A 23,618-nucleotide genomic window follows, 5' to 3' on the forward strand; every position below is an offset into this window, starting at 1 on the left:
CTTCTAGGTTATCCAGCTTGTTAGCATATAGATTTTCATAGTATTCTTTAGTAATTCTTTGTATTTCTGTGGTGTCCATAGTGATTTTTCCTTTCTCATTTCTGATTCTGTTTATGTGTGTAGACTCTCTTTTTTTCTTAATAAGTCTGGCTAGGGGTTTATCTATTTTGTTTATTTTCTCCAAGAACCAACTCTTGGTTTCATTAATTTTTTCTATTGTAGTTCTTTCTTCCCAATTTTATTTATTTATTCTCTGATCTTTATTGTGTCCCTCCTTCTGCTGACTTTGGACCTCATTTGTTCTTCTTTTTCCAGTTTAAATAATTGTGACTTTAGACTATTTATTTGGAATTGTTCTTCCTTCTTTAAATAGGCCTGGATTGCTATATACTTTCCTCTTAGAAATGCCTTCACTGTGTCCCACATAAGTTGGGACACTGTGCTGTTGTTGTCATTTGTCTCCATATATTGCTTGATCTGTTTTAACTTGATCATTGATCCATTGATTATTTAGGAGCATGTTGTTAAGCCTCCATGTGTTTGTAAGCCTTTTTGTTTTCTTTATGCAGTTTATTTGTAGTTTTATGCCTTTGTGATCTGAGAAGTTCGTTGGTACAATTTCAATCTTTGAATTTACTGAGGCTCTTTCTGTGGCCTAGTATGTGGTTTATTCTGGAAAATGTTCCATGTGCACTTGAGAAGAATGTGTATCCTGCTGCTTTTGGGTATAGAATTCTGTAGATGTCTGTTAGGTCCATCTGTTCTAATGTGTTGTTCAGTGCCTCTGTGTCCTTACTTATTTTCTGTCTGGTGGATCTGTCCTTTGGAGTGAGTGTTGTGTTGAAGAGCTCATGTGTTTTAGAAGTATACACATCATTCTGATAGTGACTCCTAGTTAGGTTCGGAGTCAAAAACACAGCCTAGGAGATGCAGAAATTGCAAAAAGTCCCCAATGACATTGGTCTCAAAGTTGAATAAATGTTAAATATACCAATCAGTGGATCTGTGTTTTACCCCAAATATTTTCAATTCTCAGGAAAAAAAACTAGTACTTTCAAAACAATCAATACCAAACATATAATTTTTACATCCATATTTACTCATTCCTTGTTCAAAAAAAAAGTTTGTTTTTTTTTTGACCAGAGGTGCATGCTTGGATTTTCTAAAGAATGCTTTATAATAGGAAGAGAAGGAAAGGCAGCTAATGAGGAGCATATGCACAGACCAAATTCAACATTCTTAAACTATAAAGAAATAACTGCCAAACAGCAGACTGAACACAAAACAATTATAATGAATTACAAAAGAAATTGAGAAGTTTGCACAAATTTTCTGAAGAACCATTCAAAGGAATACGTCAAATGAAGGGCCTACCTAAGCATTCATAAACAAATTACCCAAATATCCCTACCATTTCTACTGCTCTGAATGCTTACCTGTCTAGAACTACAAAGAAACTAAATTAATTATGAACACGAAAAGCTACATGGAAAAATTCTCCTCTCCATGCTACCATTTCTGGGGTTTTACCCAATAATAAAGGGCTGAGCTTGTGATACTGAGAACATTTCTCCTTCCAGGGCAGCTTTAATTATTAGAATGACAAAAGAGGTTCAGTCAGAACTGCATCAGATCTATCTCTGAGAAGCTAAACTCTGGAGAAGTCTCAATCTGCTGAACTGATCACTTCCAACAAATCTGCAGACTCCTCTAAGGAAATAAGATTTGAACATTTAGGCCTTCATTCACATCTTTATGTGATGCTATGGATACAGAAAATGTCTAAAATGAAAATGAAGACTTTTTTTTCCTTCTAATATTTCAATGTAAAAGGTTGAAAAACAAGTGTTACCAGTAAGAAATGCATTATTTATTTTATAATTAAGGGCAAGATTGCACCAGAGCTAAATAAAAAAACTTTATATACTTACAGCAATTTCCAGGTTCAGGCACACACACAAAATAATTACTTCTGATGTATTATTTATTAATGCTAACCACACAGTTATCTTCAAGCTCTTGTGTAGTTTTAAACTAGTACTACATAATGAAATAGCTACATGATAAATTATAAATTATGTGTCAGGGCAGATAAAATGACTAAAGCAGTACACTTAAATAGTGAAAGCTTCAAAAAAAAGATGCTGGGGAATTTCAGAGTGGCAGCTTCCTAGAAGCATGAAGGCATCCACCCTGCTACAGGGGATAATGACTTTAGAAAAATGTGCCTTAGCCTCACCTTTAGATAAACGTATTACAGTTTTAAACAAGAATCCACCTGTAAAAATGCAAATACATTGACATGTAAAAATGTAGACAGGAACCTAAAACTGCTCTAAAAAAGGTCATTAATTTTTTTAAAAAGTAACTATCTCTTAGAAGTAGAAACTCAAAAGTGATTGATTATAGCTTACTGGGACTGTAAAGGAATAGGACATAGAACAGTTAACTTAAGGTCAGTAGGAGAGGTACAAATGCTATTGGAAACTGTGGGAGAGCAAAGTAGAGAATTTTTTGAACTTAGCCTATGGGTCTCAATAATCACAATAACAGCAGTTTATATTTATTTTATCCAGTGCTTACTATGGAATGGAAATAATGCTAAACATGTCACAAGCATCATATCTCAATATGCTTAAGTCAATAAGATGTGTGCTATTATATTTCCCATTTTACAGATAAGTACACTGAGGATTTAAGCACCTCCCAGGGTATCACAGAGCAGTAAAGAGGATACAGAACTGATCCTCCCTACTCGAGGCACAGAGTTCTCTGCTAGGTTCTGCCATAGGCCACCACTGACATTCAGGTATGTTGGCACATTGATTGGGTACTGTTAGAACCTATTCATTTGTTGAGATTGTTTAGTATTGGTATTAGGTGAGAATGATCAGTAGGCACTATGACTGCTTTATTTATTTGGGAGAGCAGTGGCTTGAACAAAGCCAGGCAAATATCATTCATATAGGCAGAGAAATAGAGCCGTTTAGGCAATTTATAAAAATCTTACACAGAAAGAATACAACTTCTCAGATTCAAAAAACATATGCACCCCTATGTTTATCGCAGCACTTTTTACAATGGCCAAGATATGGAAGCAACCTAAGTGTCCATCAGTAGATGAATGGATAAAGAAGAGGTGGTACATATACACAATGAAATACTATTCGGCCATAAGAAAGAAACAAATTCTACCATTTTCAACAGCATGGATGGAGCTAGAGGACATTATGTTCACTGAAATAAGCCAGGTGGAGAAAGACAAATGTCAAATGATTTCCCTCATTTGTGGAGTATAACAATGAAGCAAAACTGAAGGAAGGAACAAAATAGCAGCAGACTCAGAGACTCCAAGAATGAATTGGTGGTTACCAAAGGGGAGGGGTGGGGGAAGGCGGGAGGGGAGGGAGGGAGAAGGGGATTGAGGGGTATTATGTTTAGTACACATGGTGGGGGGGATCATGGGGAGAACAGTGTAGCACAGAGAAGGCACATAGTGGATCTGTGACATCTTACTACACTAATGGACAGTGACTGCATTGGGTTATGTGTGCGGACTTGATAATATGGGTAAATGTAGTAACCACATTATTTTTTCATGTGAAACCTTCGTAAGAGTGTATATCAATCATACCTTAATAAAAAAAAAATCTTACACAGCTGAATTCAAAACAAATAAGGCATGTGTTGCCCTCATATCTGTGAAGCTACACTCATTACCTCCCAAGAAGTCACTGGAGAAACTTATTTCAGAGCCTGTATATTTTACTCGGCAATATTAATGTTGTTACAAGCTGGTCCCCACTATTCTTTTCATTGTTGTTGTTCTTATGTTACTGTCATGACTTAGATCTTACAGAATCCAAACTAAGACATATTAATTAATTTTCTGATCCTGAGAGAAGACAAAATAATTGTCCTGGTCATTAAGAAGAATAAAAGGTATCACTTTACCACACCTCCACCCCCAACCCTTTTATTCTTACCATTTAAAAAATCATAATTTTAAATTTTAAATGATTTCTTCTAAAAGCCATCAAGGTCTTTTTATTCACATTTCCAGCTGAATGAGAGTAGCATCTAACATTGTTAAAAAAATAAATAATAATTTTTTTGGCTTATGGTACTTTTGTAAAATTAATGGACTTTATTGTTTAGAACAGTGCTTAGGTTCACAGTAAAAATGACCAGAAAGCACAGAAAGTGCCTACATAAACCCCTGCCCTGCTACACACACACACACATAGCCTCCCCCACTTTCAGTGTCCTACACTGTGTGGTGCATTTGTTACAATAAATGAGCAGGGACTCATGGTTATCAACCAAATTCCCTACAGTTCTTCACACCTTAATTCCCACAGTTGCCTCACATGACCCTTCCAGGCCAGCCGGAACAATTTACCACCTGTCCTCTGATATAGCAAGGGACATAGCAGTCACTCTTGTCTCCAGGCCTGGCCTCGTAGGCCATTTCCTCAGTTGGGAAGATGGAGCGTTCTAAGACCTAGCTCAAGGTTCACTCCTTTGGGATAGACTTGTTTCTGGTCTCACAAGCTGAGAGAGCTCTTGGCCATCTCGGAACATCTTGTAACAGAGATGGCCTGACATCTACATCAAAGCAGTACTTGTTCCCAAGGGGCCTACTGCCAAGGAGATAAGACTTATTTGAGGGTGTTAATTCTGGAATGATTATTAGCCTTCTAATTGACAAGTTTGCTAAGCATCAGTTAGCTTTACAGTAATATCTCATTAACCATTATTTGTACATTACAAATGAATCTTACAGCCACAAGACTATTGAACCTAATTCTTCCAATTGCACAGAAACCAACGAGCTGCCTGATAGTCTGTGATTTTGCTCCCCTCAGCAAAACTGAACACGTAACAAATCACAAGCTGAACTACCCTCTGCAGGCTGCAGGATTGAGAAAGACAGTGGCCTTCTTCACTTGCGCGTTGGGAGGAATGAGCTGATTGCCAAACACCTAAAAAGGAAAAAGAAAAGTTCTAAGTAAATGTCCTTTTATTCAATTAGTGATCACATATACTCTTTCATTACAAAAGAATTTACTTCCAACAGATGTGGTATCTACTTTGGGGAAAAAAACATTCTTTACGATTTCATACTGACAAACCCCATAAAATAACAACAAAAGTGTACCATTCTTTAATGATAATAAGCTGGATTCTGTATTATAATTTAAAAACCCTGCTTCACCTACTAAAGGTAAGTAACTTTTCTCTATAAGATATGGCTAAGTTTACTGTGAATGCATAGGCAGTAAGGCCATAGTCTATCAGAATCCATTTGTCTTTGTTTTCAGAGTACAATCTTGTTCTTCAACTTTTTACTAAAGCTTATTTATAAAGAATCTTTGTGTTAACAACTAACCTTCGACTTTTTATACATACACAAAATAAATTTAATACTCTATTTGCCTCCTCCTCTTTGCAACCATATAACTATACAGCACCAGCTGGCACAGGAAAAGAAATTAATATTTACTAAGCCCCTAATGCTTGCCACTTGCACACACATTATTCTTAGCTCTCGGAAACTTAGGAGGTATTAAATATTTTCTTTTTAATAGACTAGAAAACTAAGATTCAGAAAGATTGTCACTCAAAGTCACACTGTTAATAAATTACAAGCCTAGAATTTACATCTAACTTTGAACTCAAACTTTTTCTACTCTATCAGCAATAAAGAGAAGACAAGGGATGAGGCCAAATGAAGAGGCACAGAAAACTAGATGTGAGGAGTCAGAATGGGACTAACAGGAGCTGATGCTATTACATCTGGGTTAGAGAAGATGGCCAACAAAAAGAACAGGGTAGGAAAGCACCCAAAAGGGCAGAACTTCAAGTCTTAAATGGTAGGTAATAAGTCTGGAGGAAGAAGGCAGAATTCAAGTGCAGAAATACCAAGATAGAAGAAAAACAAAAGTTATACTAAGATTTTTATTAAGTACCTGACTCTAAACCCACCACCTCCCTGACAGTCCCGTGGAGATCCTTTCTCACCATTGCCTACTTTTTGCCTTAGAAAAATAAACTTTTTCTGAATATTTCAAATATGCATACTTACATGTTTCTTATAAAAAGTTTCTGGTAATTATAATTTCTACTATTTTCACTCTCACTGAATTAGACCTTAACATTTTGCTGCCAAATCTCCAAATATTGTCATGTGCTCTTTCTCCATCCATGTTAAGATATGGCTAAGTTTACTTAGCCATAGATACTATTAATAAAGTCGTCCTATTAGTGATTATCTTTTTTAAATATGTAGTTTAAGAATTAGATTACTTTTTTGTTTCATTTCAAAGGGCTCTAAGTTGTTTTGGAAATCAATTCAAATAAATTTTAATATTAAATTCAAGGTGATTCCCCACCCCAAGCTAATTTTCTATTAGCAACTGGAAAATCCTCTTGGAAGAGGACCCCTCTCTCTGTCTTTAAGGGAGAGTAGTCATGTTACTTCTGGAAAACGCCCAGAAATTATGAATTAACCAGGTTCTCTGGCCTACCAAGTTCCAGATTATTCCTTCCTGTCCTGGCTTCTTAGTCTCTACAATTCTTAGCTACCTGCAACTCAAGTCTCAAGATTACAGGGAGTTAAGGAGCTTATGTAAGACTATTGTGCATTCAGCGTACATGAGACTGCAAAAAATCATATCCTTTCAAGAATTTAGACTGTAAAGGGAAAGACATAAAATGGAAAAGTTACTAGAGGAGGCTATGAGGATGAATCCACTTCCTTTTCTCAGATGGAAGGAGCTAAATGTGTGTTGGGAATGGAGAATTAGAACAGTGGTAGGAGGTAAATGTATGAGAAGAGGAAATAACCAGAGGAACACAGTCTCTGAAAAAAGTAAGAAGAGACAGGATTCAGAACAGAGGGGAAGACATTTATTTACCTAAAGAAGAAAGGGAGGGCTCTATGACTACTCTCCCTTAAAGACAGAGAGAGGGGTCTTCTTCCAAGAGGAGTTTCTAGTTGCTAATAGAAAATTAGCTTGGGGTGGGGAATCACCTTGAATTTAGTATTAAAATTTATTTGAATTGATTTCCAAAACAACTTAGAGCCCTTTGAAATGAAACAAAAAAGTAATCTAATTCTTAAATTACAGATTTAAAAAAGATAATCACTAATAGGAGGACTTTATTAATAGTATCTGTTGTCTCCGCCATCCACTAAAACACTTCAGAAACAAGCACAAGGTTTGCCATCCGCCTCTCTTACTATCTACATCATACCTTTGTCATTTTTGCGTTCATGCTTCTTTTCTGGTATTTCTGATATCATAAACTCAAGTGGCATATAACAAAGAGGCCACTCAGTCATGGAAATCATCTGAGTGGTATGATGTACAAATTTGGAAAGAAGGGAAGAACAAAAATGTGGTTTTACAATTCAACTATAACTAATACAGCCAGATATATGAATATTTAAGTGCAGTATCATGGGACTAGGATAACAATGCAATGGTATGAGTCTGCTGTGCTGAAGAGATGGGCTTGAAAAATATGAATCAACAATTTTAACATGTAACTTTGAGAGTTAATGCCCATCCTGAACTAGTATCCTTGGGGGCTATTTGGATCAGGGATAATTAAGTTTAGGCGGATCTTCAAGGATAACCACAGACATGAACAGATTCCCAGAGCTCCAACCAGTGCAGGCATGTGTTCTCAGGACTAATCCAGAAGTAAACAAGTCTAAATGGGTGGGTGTTAGAACTGCTCTTCACCAGATGGTTAACTCCCTGGAGCTCTATTCAGAGTTGGCTCTCAGCCCGATTTCTCCCCTGATAATGGAAAAAAATATCCCAAATGCACTGATGCAAGTCCCCTGGAATGGCTTGAGTTTCTGCACCACAGAGATAAGGCAGGCTTTAATTTTATCACATTACATGGCATTACCTGAGCTTCTTGACAGGCTGCTCTCCTTAGTAGGTTATCACTACCAAAGTAAAAGAGAGAATGAACATTAGCCTTAATAAGTAGGTTAAGATCCAAAGAAATAACAATTCGCTTTTTAAAAAAAATCTGTATAACTCTTCTCTATAAAATAGCCAAATGCAAGTTTCTTAAAGACCTGTAACAAATCACGGGCATATCTGCAAAAGCATTTTCTTTGATGAGATCCTGTGTTAAGTATTTCCGCGTTACGGTAGATAGAATAATACCTGCTCCCTCCACATCCTAAAATGTCCACATCCTAATCCCTAGAGCATAAGAATATGTTCCTTTATGTGGCAAAAGGGAGTTTACAGATGTGATTAAATTTAGGTCCTGGAGATGGGGAGACAGATAATCTGGATTATGTGGGTGGGCCTAATCTAATCACAGGGTCCTTAAAAGCAGAGAAACTTGCCTGGCTGTGAGCAGTGGCAAATGTGACTATGGAGGAATCGTCAGAAAGATGCCACCTTGCTGGCTTCAAAGCTGGAAGTCAAGGAACACAGGAACCCTCTAGAAATTGAAAAGGCAAAGACATGCGTTCTACACTAAAGCCTCCTAGAGGAATGTAGGCCTTGCCAACTCCTACATGTAGCCCAGCAAGACCTGAACTGGACTCCTCACCCACAGAAACATAAGATAATAAATTTGTTCTGTGTTAAACCACTAATTTAAGGTAATTTATGAGGGCAACAAGAGAAAACTAATGCACATATGCTGCATTTTTCTAATTCAGTGGAAATTACTCAGGCCATGTGCCAAAAATAAATGTTATGTTTACAGTAGTTTCTTCTGTTTTATCTAAACCTCTTATTTTTTATATCACCATTGGACACTCATTCATATCAGAAATGGAAAATTTTAGCATGAGAAATTTTAGCATGAGGCAAAATTTTGTCTTGCAAAAATGAAAACATTCTATCAGAATATGATCTAGAAACACCAAGGTTTCTAGAATGCATTTATGCCATTTATAACATAAGAGCACTCTATGTGGCCAATTGCCTATCAGGCTCCAGAATCTTCTCCTTGTAGGAATCAATCCTAAAGCATGTTGCTGGCACTGCTAAGACAATAACTTCACAACAGCTAAGAAAACCAATACCCAAAAAAGATGACCAGTAAACAATTTATAGGAAAGAATTACAAGGAGAAAAGTGTTAGTACATTTAAATTGTCTTTCTAGATCTTTCTCAGAACATCAAAACCTAATTTTGATACATAAGGCTGAACTAAAAGATATTAAACCACCATTCACTTTTTGCCACTGTTTCAGTCTAAGGCTGCTCAATGGTCTTTCTTTCATAGACAGGCTGGAGAACAACCCTAGATTTCAGAGAGCAGTCAGCTTCGATAAGTAGGCACTAGCCACGGGCAAGCACTGGTGCTGCCCAGCCAAAACCTAGAACAACTTTCCATTAAAATGATGACAACAGTACCTCTTAACAGAGATTTTAGGCACACCAATTCCTTGTGAAGTCTGGCCTACAAGGCGGCTTTTCTGCCAGGCTCTGTCCCCACTTGCATGAGTGATGCTCCACAACTACCCTGTGGCAAAAGGGGGTCAGACAGCTTCCCTCCCCTCCTTCCCAAGACTCGCAAATACTCGTGTTTTGCTCTCCTCCCTGCACATCTCTCCATCAATTGCTCTCCGTGAATCATTCTAACATCAAGAACAACAAAATATATATGCACAAGATAAGATAAATTCAGGGTACAAACTAGTGAAATACTTAAAAACATGTTGATAGCCCTTTTAGTTGACCTGACACCTTACATGCATGATCTTCTATAACAACGACCAGGCAAAAATACTGAAACCTCACTAAGTGCTGGATCACAAAATAAACTAAGTTCCTTGTAGTAACTTGGGCACTGTTGCTGGATTCCCCTGGACGGGGCTAAACCTCAATCCAACTGCCACACCCACCTGGGGGTACTGCTTCTAGCCTCACATGACTGTGCTTCTCTAGCCACTTGCTTTAATGGTTTCTTTTTTCCAGCAGATGGGATAACCTCTGCCTCCAGCCTCTTTTCCTATGAACACATCCTGTGGACTATTCTGTATTAGCCTTCCATGCTTCTGTAATCGCTGCATGCCATCTGTACATCCCCAGCCAGTAGCCCCCTTCCATGAGGGACAGCCTCTGAAGGTGCCAGGCTCCTCTGGGTCACTGGCAGCCACCACCTTCCTCTCTGCACTCCAGTACACTGATTGCTGAAAAGAGAATGGCCCCAAATATGTATGAGAATATGGGTAGCACCTAAGAACATTTTTTCCCAATGTCTTGCAGAAATAGAATTTTGATGGTTAACTTGTGATGAAGTACATTATTAAAGACCTCAGCTCTCTTGAGCTTACTAATTAATGCTGCTTGATTCATCAGAGTGCTATTCAAAAATCAGAAGTTTCTTTGATAGTTAATTCCCTGGATTTTAACGTGCCAAATGATATATGCTGTCAATGCCTCCTTTGAGGAAGCCGGAATTATGTATCAATTTAGATACTACAAAAGGAAATCTCATTATAATGATGCCTAATTTTTTCAAATAGGAAAAAAGGTATTAACCATCTTGATCTTGCTCTCTGAACCTTGCTATTTCTAAAAATCAAATGTATCCTCAAAGAAAAAAGATGTCTGCTACTGATAGATTGTGATGGTCTATAGCAAGCTCTGAAAATTATTTGAAAAAAGAAATTCCAAAAATGTTTCAGTAATAGCAATCCTGCTAGACCTAAGAAAAATAACTTAAAAATGAAGGAGCAACTACCACGTGCCAGATTCCATGACAGCTGTTTTCACACATCTTTCATCTTCATGACTACCTTGCAAGGCAGCGGCTGTATATAGTCTCATTTTACAGATGGGGAAGTTAAGGCTCAGAGGAGACTGCATGCCTGAGATCACGGTGTTACTATGTGGCAGCACTGGAATCCAAACCTGTGCCAACCTGACTCTAAAGCCCATGCTTAAATGCTTTTTCTTCTTAACTGAACAATACCGAACAGGCAATGCTCATTTAGATGCATACTTTATAGCACATTTATTAATCACATTGCTTCCTAGTCTCATCAAATGAACTTTTAAAATTTACATTCATATAATTAAAAAATAAATAAATTCAGCTGTGATAAACTCGCCAGAAGTAGTTGGTGAAATTTAACACAAAGTGCAGGGTCCGATACAATGAACAAGATTTGGTCCTGACCTGAAAAAGCTCAGGATCAAGTGGCAAAGAGCTCTTGGCATGTATTGCTGATACATAAAAAAAGGGTTACTTGATAAACAACATGCCAGGCACAGTCCTAGGTATCTGTGATACGCTGGTGAGTAAGTCCAGCATTCTCACTGAAACAAAGTTTACAGTTTCAAAGGGAAAAAAGACAATTCAACAGGCAGTCATAATGTGATCTGACTTTTACATGGTCCCTAAAAGAGGCACAAAATAGGGATGTCTAACCTAGTCTTGAGGGAATTGGATAAAGTGTTTTTGCAGGAATTGACACTGACATTGAGATCTAGGGGAGAAAGAAAAAGTAGGCAGGCAAAAAGAGGGAGGAGAATGGAGGCACAGGAAACAGCATGCTAAAGGCCTGCAGGTGCCAGGACTGACCACTGCAGGAACTGAAATAGTTCAGGACAGCTGGAGGCGGCGTGGCAGAGGACGGGCCGGAAAAAGGCAGCTGGGTTCAGGCCAGATCACTGAGGGCCTTCTAAGAAGCTATTTAAGGAATTTGGATTTTATCCTAAGGGACATAAGACGTCATTAAAGCCTTCTAAGAAGAGAACTCACACGACCACATTTACATTTCAGAAGGCTCATCCTGGCTGCAGCATGAAGGAGGCAATGGTCAAAGATAAGACTGAATCTAGGGAGAACGGGAGGGTTCTTCAGGAATGCAGGTCCGCAAGGATGACTGGCACCAGGATCATGGCAGTGCAGACAGAGAGAAGGGGACAGATTCAGCAGGCACGCAGGAGGTAAACTTAAGGGCTGGCTTGTGGGATTTAAGGGATGGGAGGGGTCAAATACTGTCCACACTTTTGCACAGTCATCTGGCGGAAAGCAGCACGATTCAGAGATGGACTGCAGCAGGAAGTACAGGTCTGCGGGAGGAGGCCGAGTTCTCTTGGGATCTGTGGATCAGAGATGGTGATGAGAGTCCAGGTGGGAGTGTCCAGAGGACAGTAGGAGATACGCGTCTGTAATTCAAGCTGGTGATCTCGACAAGGCACACAAGGTCATAGAAGGGGCTGGCATGGTTAAGATTATCCGAATGAGTCATGTGAGAAGTAGCAGCAGCAGGAAGAGACTCCTGAGCATTGGGACCGCTGAGAACACCACACGCATCTCGAAGAAACTGCGACCGCACCGATTGAAAGCCAAAGGCCAAATGTGAAGGACAACTGAGGAGAAAGGTTAGGCACCATTGTCCCCCCTTATCGTGCCCTTGATGCTGCCTCTACCCTTGGCAAGCCACATGTTTTGCGGTTCCTAAAAGATACAATGACCTTTCCCCCCTCCAAGGATTTGATCACTTTATCTCTTCTCCCTGGAAAAAATAAAAGGCCAAACACAGTATCACCCACAGCCTTGCCCCACCACACACAAAACTGCTTGTCTTCTTTCTTCCTTGATAGTAGCTGTTTTGAAATCATGGATAATTCATCATTTTCTCTTCCACAGCACACAGCACAGACTCTTGTGATAAAAGGTACTCAGTAAATAACTGTTTAATAAATAAGGTGGCCAATGTTTGAACAGCAGAGACTGACTCGCTCTGCTCAGGCAGGCAAACTTCGTCCTGTGGAAAACCGAAGGTTATTCTTTGTATGAGTTTTCCTTTGTATTCTTTCAACCTTGAACCAACGGATCAGCTGGGATGGTGCTTGGGTGTGATAATCAAATCACTATGAGGAATCACTGTGGTCAGTACAGGAAAGGAGGGAAAAAACAGTCCCGGGAACTTCCCTAGATCTAGAAGAGCCAGGGGGCATGTGTGTGTGTGTTTGGGGGGCGGGTAATGAACTGGGACCCTCTACAAAGGAGGCACCACAAGAGCCATTCCAGGGCTGGAGTCGGCTACCAGACATTTCAGATTGCTGATGGGTAAAGGATCTGAATGTGAACCAAAGACCCTGTTACAAAAAAAAAAAAAAGTACTGCATATAAATTGCAAGCCCATGCTCTCGCCAACACACCGTGCTGTCTCCTGAGCAAACTGAAGTTTAACACAATTAAAAATGTAGTCATATCAAAAAGGGTCCCCAAAGATCTTCTCAGTACTAAAATGCAGGTTCATCGACAGAAAGAAATTAGATGCTTCTGGATTAGAAAATGAAAAAAATCTGCTGATGTCAATGCCTGAGGCTTTAAAAGAGTATGAACATGCCTGCTGCCACAGGAAATGGGATGCTCTCAATTTATTCCGAGCTGTAAATGTTTTATTTATTACTTTAGGACTGCAAAATAAGATAAGCTGCTATTTCAATAACAACTTTGCATGGAAAGAAAAATCACATTGATCCATCCTATTTCGCAAAGAAGGTATTTCCCGCTACAGTCTAGAGGCAAATGTAATAGCAGTTTCTGCCACCAGCTTTTCCCCCGGTGCAAGCAAACACAGTTTTTGCTTTACACAAAACAGACTTCAAGTTTAGGTGTTTATAACAACAACTTATCCAGCTTTCTAAAATAATTAATCATTTTCTTGCCAGTGGCGGTGCCCACTGATTATCCACGTTAACAGCAGGGATGGATGGAAATGCAGGCAAAGATAAAAATGAACCTCAGAGGGGAGTCTCCTGTAGACAGAGAGGAAGAGCTTCCTCAAACTACACGCTGCTCCTTGCCCCAGACAGACAAAAGCTGCCGCAGTGAGCAGTGCCCTACATGGGGAATATTGATCGTCTCTGCCCAAGGGGACATGTCACCAAGCAGGAAGACGTGCAGCCTGCTGAGAAGAACGTGGATCCTTGGGCCTAAAGAATGTTCATCTGGATAGAAGAAAATGGCTAGTGTGATAGGTTAGAAACTCAGAACAACGAAAACATTAATGATTTTTAAAAGGATCTTGGGGCCTTCTGGTCTGGTCTTTCTGTTTGGCCAAAAGATGGTATCTCTTCTTGTTCTCCAGACCTCCCCAGATGCGCTACCTGCTACTTCAAAAATTTGTATATTTTTACCTCTCCTGAGCACAATAACATAAAGAAGTTCCCTAATGCCATGCAACTATAAAGGGTCAGGAAGAAATCCTATTGATAACCACATAGTAAGTGGTAACTGTCTTCATTTCAGGGCCCCTGAGAATGCATAAAAGAGGAGAGAAAATAAGGAGTCATACAGGCAAACACTGGCATTAAAATACTGTTATCCCTGTTGCTGATGGTGAAAAGTTTAGCAAAAGAAAAACACAGTTAACGAAGTCTACCCTCAGATGTAAAGGACAAACGTCAGCACTGCTTCCCTCTGGACTAGTGAAAAGTACACCAGACTTGGGTTCGGGAACTTTGAGGCCAAATGGTACCTCTGGATGGATACTTGGTGGCATATTTAACAATGCAAGGATCAGCATTTAATACAATATAAAACAAGCCAAGAGCATTTTCCCAAGACTGTATTTGCTAAAATAGGAAGGGAGGGAGGAGGGAGAGAAGGACGGAGGAAGTCATGTCCATAGTTCGCTAGAATGAGTAACTCAGCCTTGATATTAAAGATCTAGTGAAAATAGCTACTCTGAGAAATGAGCCAACACAAAGGGGCTCAGGAAAGTCAGTTGTCCCAGCAGGACTTTGCCAAAATATGTTTAACCCCATTTAAGACATGAGGTGTGTGATTTATCCCAGAGATATTAACCCATTATTTAACCATAGCTTCCTGAATACTTACACCAGCTTTTAGGCCTACAACCCCTGTTTTTACTATCTTTATTTCCTTGTCAAAGTATAAAAGCCCTATAGCAGCCAGGAAAATAAAATGCCTTTATTAAAGGCATCCAAGCCCAAGTTTCATATCCTGACAATCTAAATTTTGAAGGTTGGATGAGCCCCTAGAACTATCTCGTCCAATGCTTTTAAACTTCCTGGTTGAAACCCCCACACCCTGACCCCCATCAACTGATATGACAACATTCCATTACAAACAAAGTTCACTACAGCAGTGGTTCCCACCTGAGCAAAGACACACACACACACACAGAGCAGAGGCAGTTCCAGCCCACGTCTCGACACCCCAGGTGATTCTGGTACGTTCACTTCATCAGGGTACCCTTCCTCAGAGGTCTCCTTTGAGCTCATAGAAAAATAACTGAATGATCTAGACTGAGAAAACTTCCAGCCTGGGGTTTTGCCAACTGTTAGAAGTTACTAAAAGACTTTGCACTAGAACTTAAATAAGTCTTCTGAATCTCAACATGGCATTTTTTCTCTCAATAGTCTGCTTCTGTTCTGTCCTCTGAGGGCATTCCCAAATGACAGAAAGTGATGAATAGAGCTCTGACCACTGTTTAATCACATACACAGGCAAATGCCACCATCTAACGTCAACTCAAGTCATGATTAATCACTACAATGATACACTTTTTTATTTCCGGCAAGTAGGCTTGGGAAAAAGCCCGACTGACTCTAATCCCACTCTATTCATTAATTCAAGAATAGACCCAATCTGCCCTCAGCAGGAAGGCGCCACCCACAGTAACACTAACGGCCTCAGTGCAGCTCTTGCTGAGTGCTTTCTCACTCTCAGAAATACAGAAATCCAAAAGGCACCTTCTTCCCATCTTGCCAGTCCCCAGCCGTATCAGCATATACGCCTGTGTCCTTAAGTGGAACAAGCCACTGCTTGTAAATATTTCAAGTACTTTCTACTTTTTTGAGTTTTCTCCACATAATTTGTTCCCTGTCCAGTTCAGGATAGGAAACTGCTTCATGAAAAATGGCAGCCCTCGAGGGGTTCTCTCACACAACTGAGCCTGCTCTTCAAGGGCTTGTCATCACTGGGCAGGGGTGGCTATGGTTTCTGCGGTATTCCCTCACTCTCTTGGCCAATGAAATGGAAGTGGTGGGTGCCCTATTGTCGCTTCTTCTCCTCTTAGAACATGAAATCATACCATTTTCACAATCGTATTCCAGCCTCAGCTTCCCATAAAATACCAATTTCTGCTCCTGCCCTGCATCCTCACAAGGAGCTGAGCTCTGCAGACAGTCTCCAGCTGGTTAAAGGGCAGATTACACCATCGGGTGGTGCTTTGGCTGCCACTAAACAGCATCATTCTTTGAGCTGCTACCACCAGCCATCTTTTCAATCATTTCTACCACTACCCAATTCTCACAAGTATCCTGACATTCTTTTGTGGCTCATTCACTTCTTCCACTTCCTGCTCTTTTTCTCCATCCATTTATTTCAACACCCCAATTTAAACCCCATTCTGTGCTGCTAATGTTTCTTCTATTTCTGTATAACATTAACTTTACCAGGCAACTAAAATACTAGTTGTTTTTGTTCTAGCAACCATTAGACATTTGCACATACAACTAAAATATACATACTGAGGGAGGGATCGCGGAAGATGGCGGCGTGAGTAGTTCAGTGGAAATCTCCTCCCCAAAACACATATATTTATGAAAATACAATAAATACAACTATTCCTAAAAGAGACACCAGTGGATGCAGTACAACAGCCAGGACACATCTACATCTGCGAGAACTCAACATTACACGAAGGGGGTAAGATACAAGCCGCAGCCAGGCGGGACCCAAATGCTCCCCTACCCCAAAACCCGGCGGGAAGAAAGAAGTCGGAACAGGGAGGGAGTGAAAGCCCAGGACTGTTAAACAACCAGCTCTAGAAGTCCACACCCGGAATGCAGACACAAGGGGCACGGGAAGCTGGATATTAGAGAAACAGAAAAGCAAAACCGGCGGCCAGTTCCCCGCAACCGGCGCCCCTGAGACAAAAGAAAAGTGAGTGCTTTCCGCAAGTCTTAAAGAGACAGGGACACCACAGCTGGACGAAGTCGTCCTGGCACACTTAGCCAGCAGCTTGGAATCCTGGGGAACATTAGGCGTCCTAAACCCTGGGGTGGCAGTGCAGCTCTGAAGTCCCTCACGGCACTAAGCACCCTGTCAGTCATTCCTCCAACTGGTGCAGACCCTGACACACTGGCACAGTAGTGGGAAAGTGGCAGCGTGCGCCGGGGGCGGCGGCGCCAGGGTACCGGGAGCGGATCACGTGTGCCAGTGGTGCCAGAGAAACATCTTGTACGAGCCGGTGGTGGCAACGACTGAACAGCCCAGGTGCACCCACATGTGCTGGCAGCAGTGGCGCCACAGGAGCCCAGGAGAGGTCTGCACAGGAGAGGCCTGTGCACACCTGCAACAGTGCCAGAGGGAGGAGCCGCACATGAAGCAGCCGACCGGAATCCCAGCCCAACGCACAGCCGCCCAGGCCAGACCCAAAGGCTGCTGCTCATACACAGCTGCCTGGCAGGGGTGCTGCTATTACGGAGGAGCGCACCTGGCATGCCTGCCACTCCCCGCAGGGCTCCGTGCTGCTCTGATGGAGACCCCGCCCACAGCAGCTTGGGGGATTAACCATGGGGCTGCTCCAGGAGTGTGGGTAACCGACACAGGCAGTGGAGAAGGGCAAGGCATCCAGCAAGCAGGAAAGGACTTTCTTCTCCCAGATGACACACCCGCAACCAGCCTACAGCTACTGCTATCACCATGAAAAGGCAAAAAAATTTAGTCCAGACCAAGACAGTACAGACAACACCTGAGAGAGGATCTGCAGAGACAGACCTAACCAGTCTCCCTGAAAAAGAATTCAAAATAAAAATCATAAACATGCTGACAGAGCTGCAGAGAAATATGCAAGAGCTAAGGGATGAAGTCCGGAGGGAGATTACAGAAGAGAAACAATCTCTGGAAGGATTTATAAGCAGATGCATAAGATGCAAGAGGCCATTAATGGAAAAGAAACCAGAGAACAGGAACACATACAAGCTGATGCAGAGAAGATAAAAGGATCTCCGGGAATGAAACAATATTAAGAGAACTGTGTGACCAATCCAAAAGGAACAATATCCACATAATAGGGGTACCAGAAGAAGAAGAGAGAGAAAAAGGGATAGAAAGTGTCTTTGAAGAAATAACTGCTGAGAACTTCCCCCAAATGGGGGGAGGAAATAGTTGCTCCAACTACGGAAGCACACAGAACTCCCAAGAGAAGGGAATCAAAGAGGATAACACCAAGACTCATAAAAATTAAAATGGCAAAGATCAAGGACAAGGACAGAGTATTAAAGGCAGCCAGAGAGAGAAAAAAGGTCACCTACAAAGGAAAACCCATCAGGCTATCATCAGACTTCTCAACAGAAACCTGACAGGCCAGAAGAGAATGGCATGATACATTTAATGCAATGAAACAGAAGGGCCTTGAACCAAGGATACTGTATCCAGCATGATTATTGATTTAAATATGAAGGAAGAATTAAACAATTCCCAGACAAGCAAAAGTTGAGGGAATTTGCCTCCCACAAACCACCTCTACAAGGTATTTTAGAGGGACTGCTCTAGATGGGAGCACTCCTAAAAAGAGCACAGAACAAAACTCCCAACATATGAAGAATGGAGGAGGAGGAATAAGAAGGGGGAGAAATAATCATCAGACTGTGTTTATAATAGCTCAATAAGCGAGTTAAGTTAGACAGTAAGGTAGTAAACAAGCTAACCTTGAACCTTTGGTAACCACGAATCTAAAGCCTGCAATGGCAATAAGTACATATCTTTCAATAATCACCTTAAATGTAAATGGACTGAATGCACCAGTCAAAAGACACAGAGTAATAGAATGGATAAAAAAGCAAGACCCATCTATATGCTGCTTACAAGAGACTCACCTAAAACCCAAAGACATGCACAGATTAAAAGTCAACGGATGGAAAAAGATACTTCATGCAAACAACAGGGAGAAAAAAGCAGGCGATGCAATACTAATATCAGACAAAATAGACTTCAAAACAAAGAAAGTAACAAGAGATAAAGAAGGACACTACATAATGATAAAGGGCGCAGTCCAACAAGAGGATATAACCATTATAAACATATATGCACCCAATATAGGAGCACCAATATATGTGAAACAAATACTAACAGAATTAAAGGAGGAAATAGAATGCAATGCATTTATTTTGGGAGACTTCAACACACCACTCACTCCAAAGGACAGATCCACTAGACAGAAAATAAGTAAGGACACAGAGGCACTGAACAACACACTGGAACAAATGGACCAAATAGACACCTATAGAACTCTACATCCAAAAGCAACAGGATACACATTCTTCTCAAGTGCACATGGAACATTCTCCAGAATAGACCACATACTAGGCCACAAAAAGAGCCTCAGTAAATTCCAAAAGACTGAAATCCTACCAACCAACTTATCAGACCACAAAGGTATAAAACTAGAAATAAATTGTACAAAGAAAGCAAAAAGGCCCACAAAAACATGGAGGCTTAACAACATGCTCCTAAATAATCAATGGATCAATGACCAAATTAAAATGGAGATCCAGCAATATATGAAACAAATGACAATAACAACACAAAGCCTCAACTTCTGTGGTACACAGCGAAAGCAGTCTTAAGAGGAAAGTATATAGCACTCCAGGCATATTTAAAGAAGGAAGAACAATACCAAATGAATAGTCTAATGTCACAATTATTGAAATTGAAAAAAGAACAAATGAGGCCTAAGATCAGCAGAAGGAGGGACATAATAAAGATCAGTGAAGAAATAAATAAAATTGAGAAGAATAAAACAACAGAAAAAAATCAATGAAACCAAGAGCTGGTTCTTCAAGAAGATAAACAAAATAGATAAGCCTATAGCCAGACTTATTAAGAGAAAAAGAGAGTCAACACACATCAACAGAATCAGAAATGAGAAAGAAAACATGATGACGGACCCCACAGAAATACAAAGAATTATGAGAGAATACTATGAAAACCTATATGCTAACAAGCTGGAAAACCAAAGGAGAAATGGACAACTTCCTAGAAAAATACAACCTTCCAAGACTGACCCAGAAAGAAACAGAAAATCTAAACAGACCAATTACCAGCAACAAAATTGAATCGGTAATCAAAAAACTACCCAAGAACAAAACCCCCAGGCCTGATGGATTTACCTCAGAATTTTATCAGATATACAGAGAAGACATAATACCCATTCTCCTTAAAGTTTTTCAAAAAATAGAAGAGGAGGGAATACTCCCAAACTCATTCTATGAAGCCAACATCACCCTAATACCAAAACCAGGCAAAGACCCCACCAAAAAAGAAAACTACAGACCAATATCCCTGATGAACGTAGATGCAAAAATACTCAAAAAAATACTAGCAAACAGAATTCAAAAATACATCAAAAGGATCATACACCAAGACCAAGTGGGATTCTTTCCAGGGATGCAAGGAGGGTACAACATTCGAAAATCCATCAACATCATCCACCACATCAACAAAAAGAAAGACAAAAACCTCATAATCATCTCCAAAGATGCTGAAAAAGCATTAGACAAAATTCAACATCCATTCATGATAAAAACTCTCAGCAAAATGGGAATAGAGGGCAAGTACCTCAACATAATAAAGCCCATATGTGATAAATCCACAGCCAACATCATACTGAATAGCGAGAAGCTGAAAGCTTTTCCTCTGAGATCGGGAACAAGACAGGGATGCCCACTCTCCCCACTGTTTTTCAACATAGTACTGGAGGTCCTAGCCATAGCAATTAGACAAAACAAAGAAATACCAGGAATCCAAATTGGTAAAGAAGAAGTTAAAGTGTCACTATTTTCAGATGACATGATATTGTACATAAAAAACCCTAAGAAGAGAGGCGGAGCCAAGATGGCGGCGTGAGTAGAGCAGCGGAAATCTCCTCCCAAAACCACATATATTTATGAAAATATAACAAAGACAACTCTTCCTAGAATAGAGACCAGAGGACACAGGACAACATCCAGACCACATCCACACCTGCAAGAACCCAGCGCCTTGCGAAGGGGGAAAGATACAAGCCCTGGCCAAGCAGGACCCAAGTGCCCCTCCCCCCAGCTCCCAGCAGGAAGAGAGAGAGATCTGAGCGGGAGGGAGAGGGAGCCCAGGACTGCTGAACACCCAGCCCTGGGCCACCCGGACCAGAGTGCAGACACAGTGCATGCGTGGGGTCCTGGATACTAGGGAAACAGGGCAGCAAGAAAGGTGAGCGGGTACCAGAGGCTGGCGCCTGAGAACAAAGAAAAGCGAGCAGCATTTTTTTTTTTTTTTTTTGGCGAGTGCTTTCTGGAACTCTTAAAGGGACAGGGACCCCAATACTAGGGTAACAGGGCAGCAAGACCAGTGAGAGGGTCCCTGAGGCTAGAGCCTGAAGACAAAGAAAAGCTAGCGGCTATTTTTTTTAATTTTTTAATTTAATTTAATCAATCAATTAATTAATTAATTTTTTGTTCTGTTTTGTTTTGTTTTGGGGAGTGCTTTTTGGAAGTCTTAAAGGGACAGGGCGGGACACTTAGTGCAGAGGCAGGGAATCTGGGGATCTCTGGGCACTATAACCCTCTGGGCAGCAGGGGGCATGGAGAGCCCCTCACAGAGATAAATAGCCACCCAGCCGCTCCCATTCCAACCCGGCTCCACCATTTTGGAGCAGCAGCCCGAGACAAGCCATGCCCACACCACAGCAGAGATGAACTCCATAGGAGCTGGGCAGGAATCAGAAGCCCTGTCTGCTCGCAGCTGCCCAGCACAAGCCACTAGAGGTCGCTGTTCTCCCAGGAGAGGAAGGCCACAAACCAACAAGAAGGGAAGTTCTTCCAGCCGTCACTAGTCCCAGCTCTGCAAACTATTTCTATCACCATCAAAAGGCAAAATTACAGGCAAACCAAGATCACAGAGACAACATCAGAGAAGGAGACAAACCTAACCAGTCTTACTGACAAAGAATTCAAAATAAAAATCATAAACATGCTGATGGAGATGCAGAGAAATATGCAAGAGCTAAGGGATGAAGTCTGGAGGGAGATCATAGATGCCAGGAAGGAGATCACAGAAGTGAAAAAACTGGAAGGATTTATAAGCAGAATGGATAAGATGCAAGAGGCCATCAATGGAATAGAAACCAGAGAACAGGAACTCATAGAAGCTGACATAGAGAGAGATAAAAGGATCTCCAGGAATGAAACAATATTAAGAGAACTGTGTGACCAATCCAAAAGGAACAATATCCATATTACAGGGGTACCAGAAGAAGAAGAGAGAGAAACAGAGATAGAAAGTGTCTTTAAAGAAATAATTGCTGAAAACGTCCCCAAACTGGGGGAGGAAATAATCGAACAGATCACGGAAATACACAGAACTCCCAACAGAAAGGTCCCAAGGAGGACAACACCAAGACACATAATAATTAAAATGGCAAAGATCAAGGACAAGGAGAGAGTTTTAAATGCAGCTAGAGAGAAAAAGGTCGCCTATAAAGGAAAACCCATCAGGCTATCATCAAGACTTCTCGACAGAAACCTTACAGGCCAGAAGAGAGTGGCATGATATATTTAATGCACTGAAACAGAAGGGCCTTGAACCAAGGATACTGTATCCAGCACAATTATCATTTAAACATGATGGAGAGATGAAACAATTCTCAGACAAGCAAAACCTGAAGGAATTTACCTCCCACAAACCACATCTACAGGGCATCTTACAGGGACTGCGCTAGATGGGAGCACTCTTAAAAAGAGCACAGAACAAAACACCCAACATATGAAGAATGGAGGAGGAGGAATAAGAAGGGAGAGAAGAAAAGAATCTCCAGACAGTGTATATAACAGCTCAATAAGCGAGCTAAGTTAGGCAGTAAGATACTAAAGAGGCTAACCTTGAACCTTTGGTAACCACAAATTTAAAGCCTGCAATGGCAATAAGTACATCTCTTTCAATAGTCACCCTAAATGTAAATGGACTGAATGCACCAATCAAAAGACACAGAGTAATAGAATGGATAAAAAAGCAAGACCCATCTATATGCTGCTTACAAGAAACTCACTTCAAGCCAAAAGACATGCACAGACTAAAAGTGAAGGGATGGAAAAACATATTTCAGGCAAACAGTGAGAAGAAAGCAGGGGTTGGAGTACTAATATCAGACAAAATAGACTTCAAAATAAAGAAAGTAACAAGAGATAAAGAAGGACACTACATAATGATAAAGGGCTGAGTCCAACAAGAGGATATACCATTCTAAATACATATGCACCCAATACAGGAGCACCAGCATATGTGAAACAAATACTAACAGAACTGAAGGGGGAAATACACTGCAATGCATTCATTTTAGGAGACTTCAACACACCACTCACCCCAAAGGATAGATTCACTGTGCAGAAAATAAGTAAGGACACGGAGGCACTGAACAACACAGTAGAACAGATGGACCTAATAGACATCTACAGAACTCTACATCCAAAAGCAACAGGATATACATTCTTCTCAAGTGCAAATGGAACATTCTCCAAAATAGACCACATACTAGCCCACAAAAAAAGGCTCAGTAAATCCCAAATATTGAAATTGTACCAATCAACTTTTCAGAC

At 40.7% G+C, this 23,618-nt stretch overlaps 1 protein-coding gene across 4 annotated transcripts in view; it reads right to left on the minus strand.

The window, feature by feature from the left end:
- AGK (acylglycerol kinase) overlaps positions 1 to 23,618 on the minus strand; it is a 118,060-nt gene that overhangs the window by 58,872 nt on the left and 35,570 nt on the right. For all 4 annotated transcript variants that reach the window (XM_036994574.2, XM_036994577.2, XM_036994575.2 and 1 more), the window contains exons 3-4: positions 7,927 to 7,966; positions 4,906 to 4,985 (exon numbers count right to left, since the gene is read on the minus strand). In XM_036994574.2, coding sequence (XP_036850469.1) covers positions 4,906 to 4,985; positions 7,927 to 7,966 — 120 coding nt within the window. The remainder of the gene's footprint in view (positions 1 to 4,905; positions 4,986 to 7,926; positions 7,967 to 23,618) is intronic.

Source organism: Manis javanica, chromosome 6 (assembly GCF_040802235.1).
Source record: "Manis javanica isolate MJ-LG chromosome 6, MJ_LKY, whole genome shotgun sequence".
Classification (NCBI taxonomy): Eukaryota; Metazoa; Chordata; class Mammalia; order Pholidota; family Manidae; genus Manis; species Manis javanica.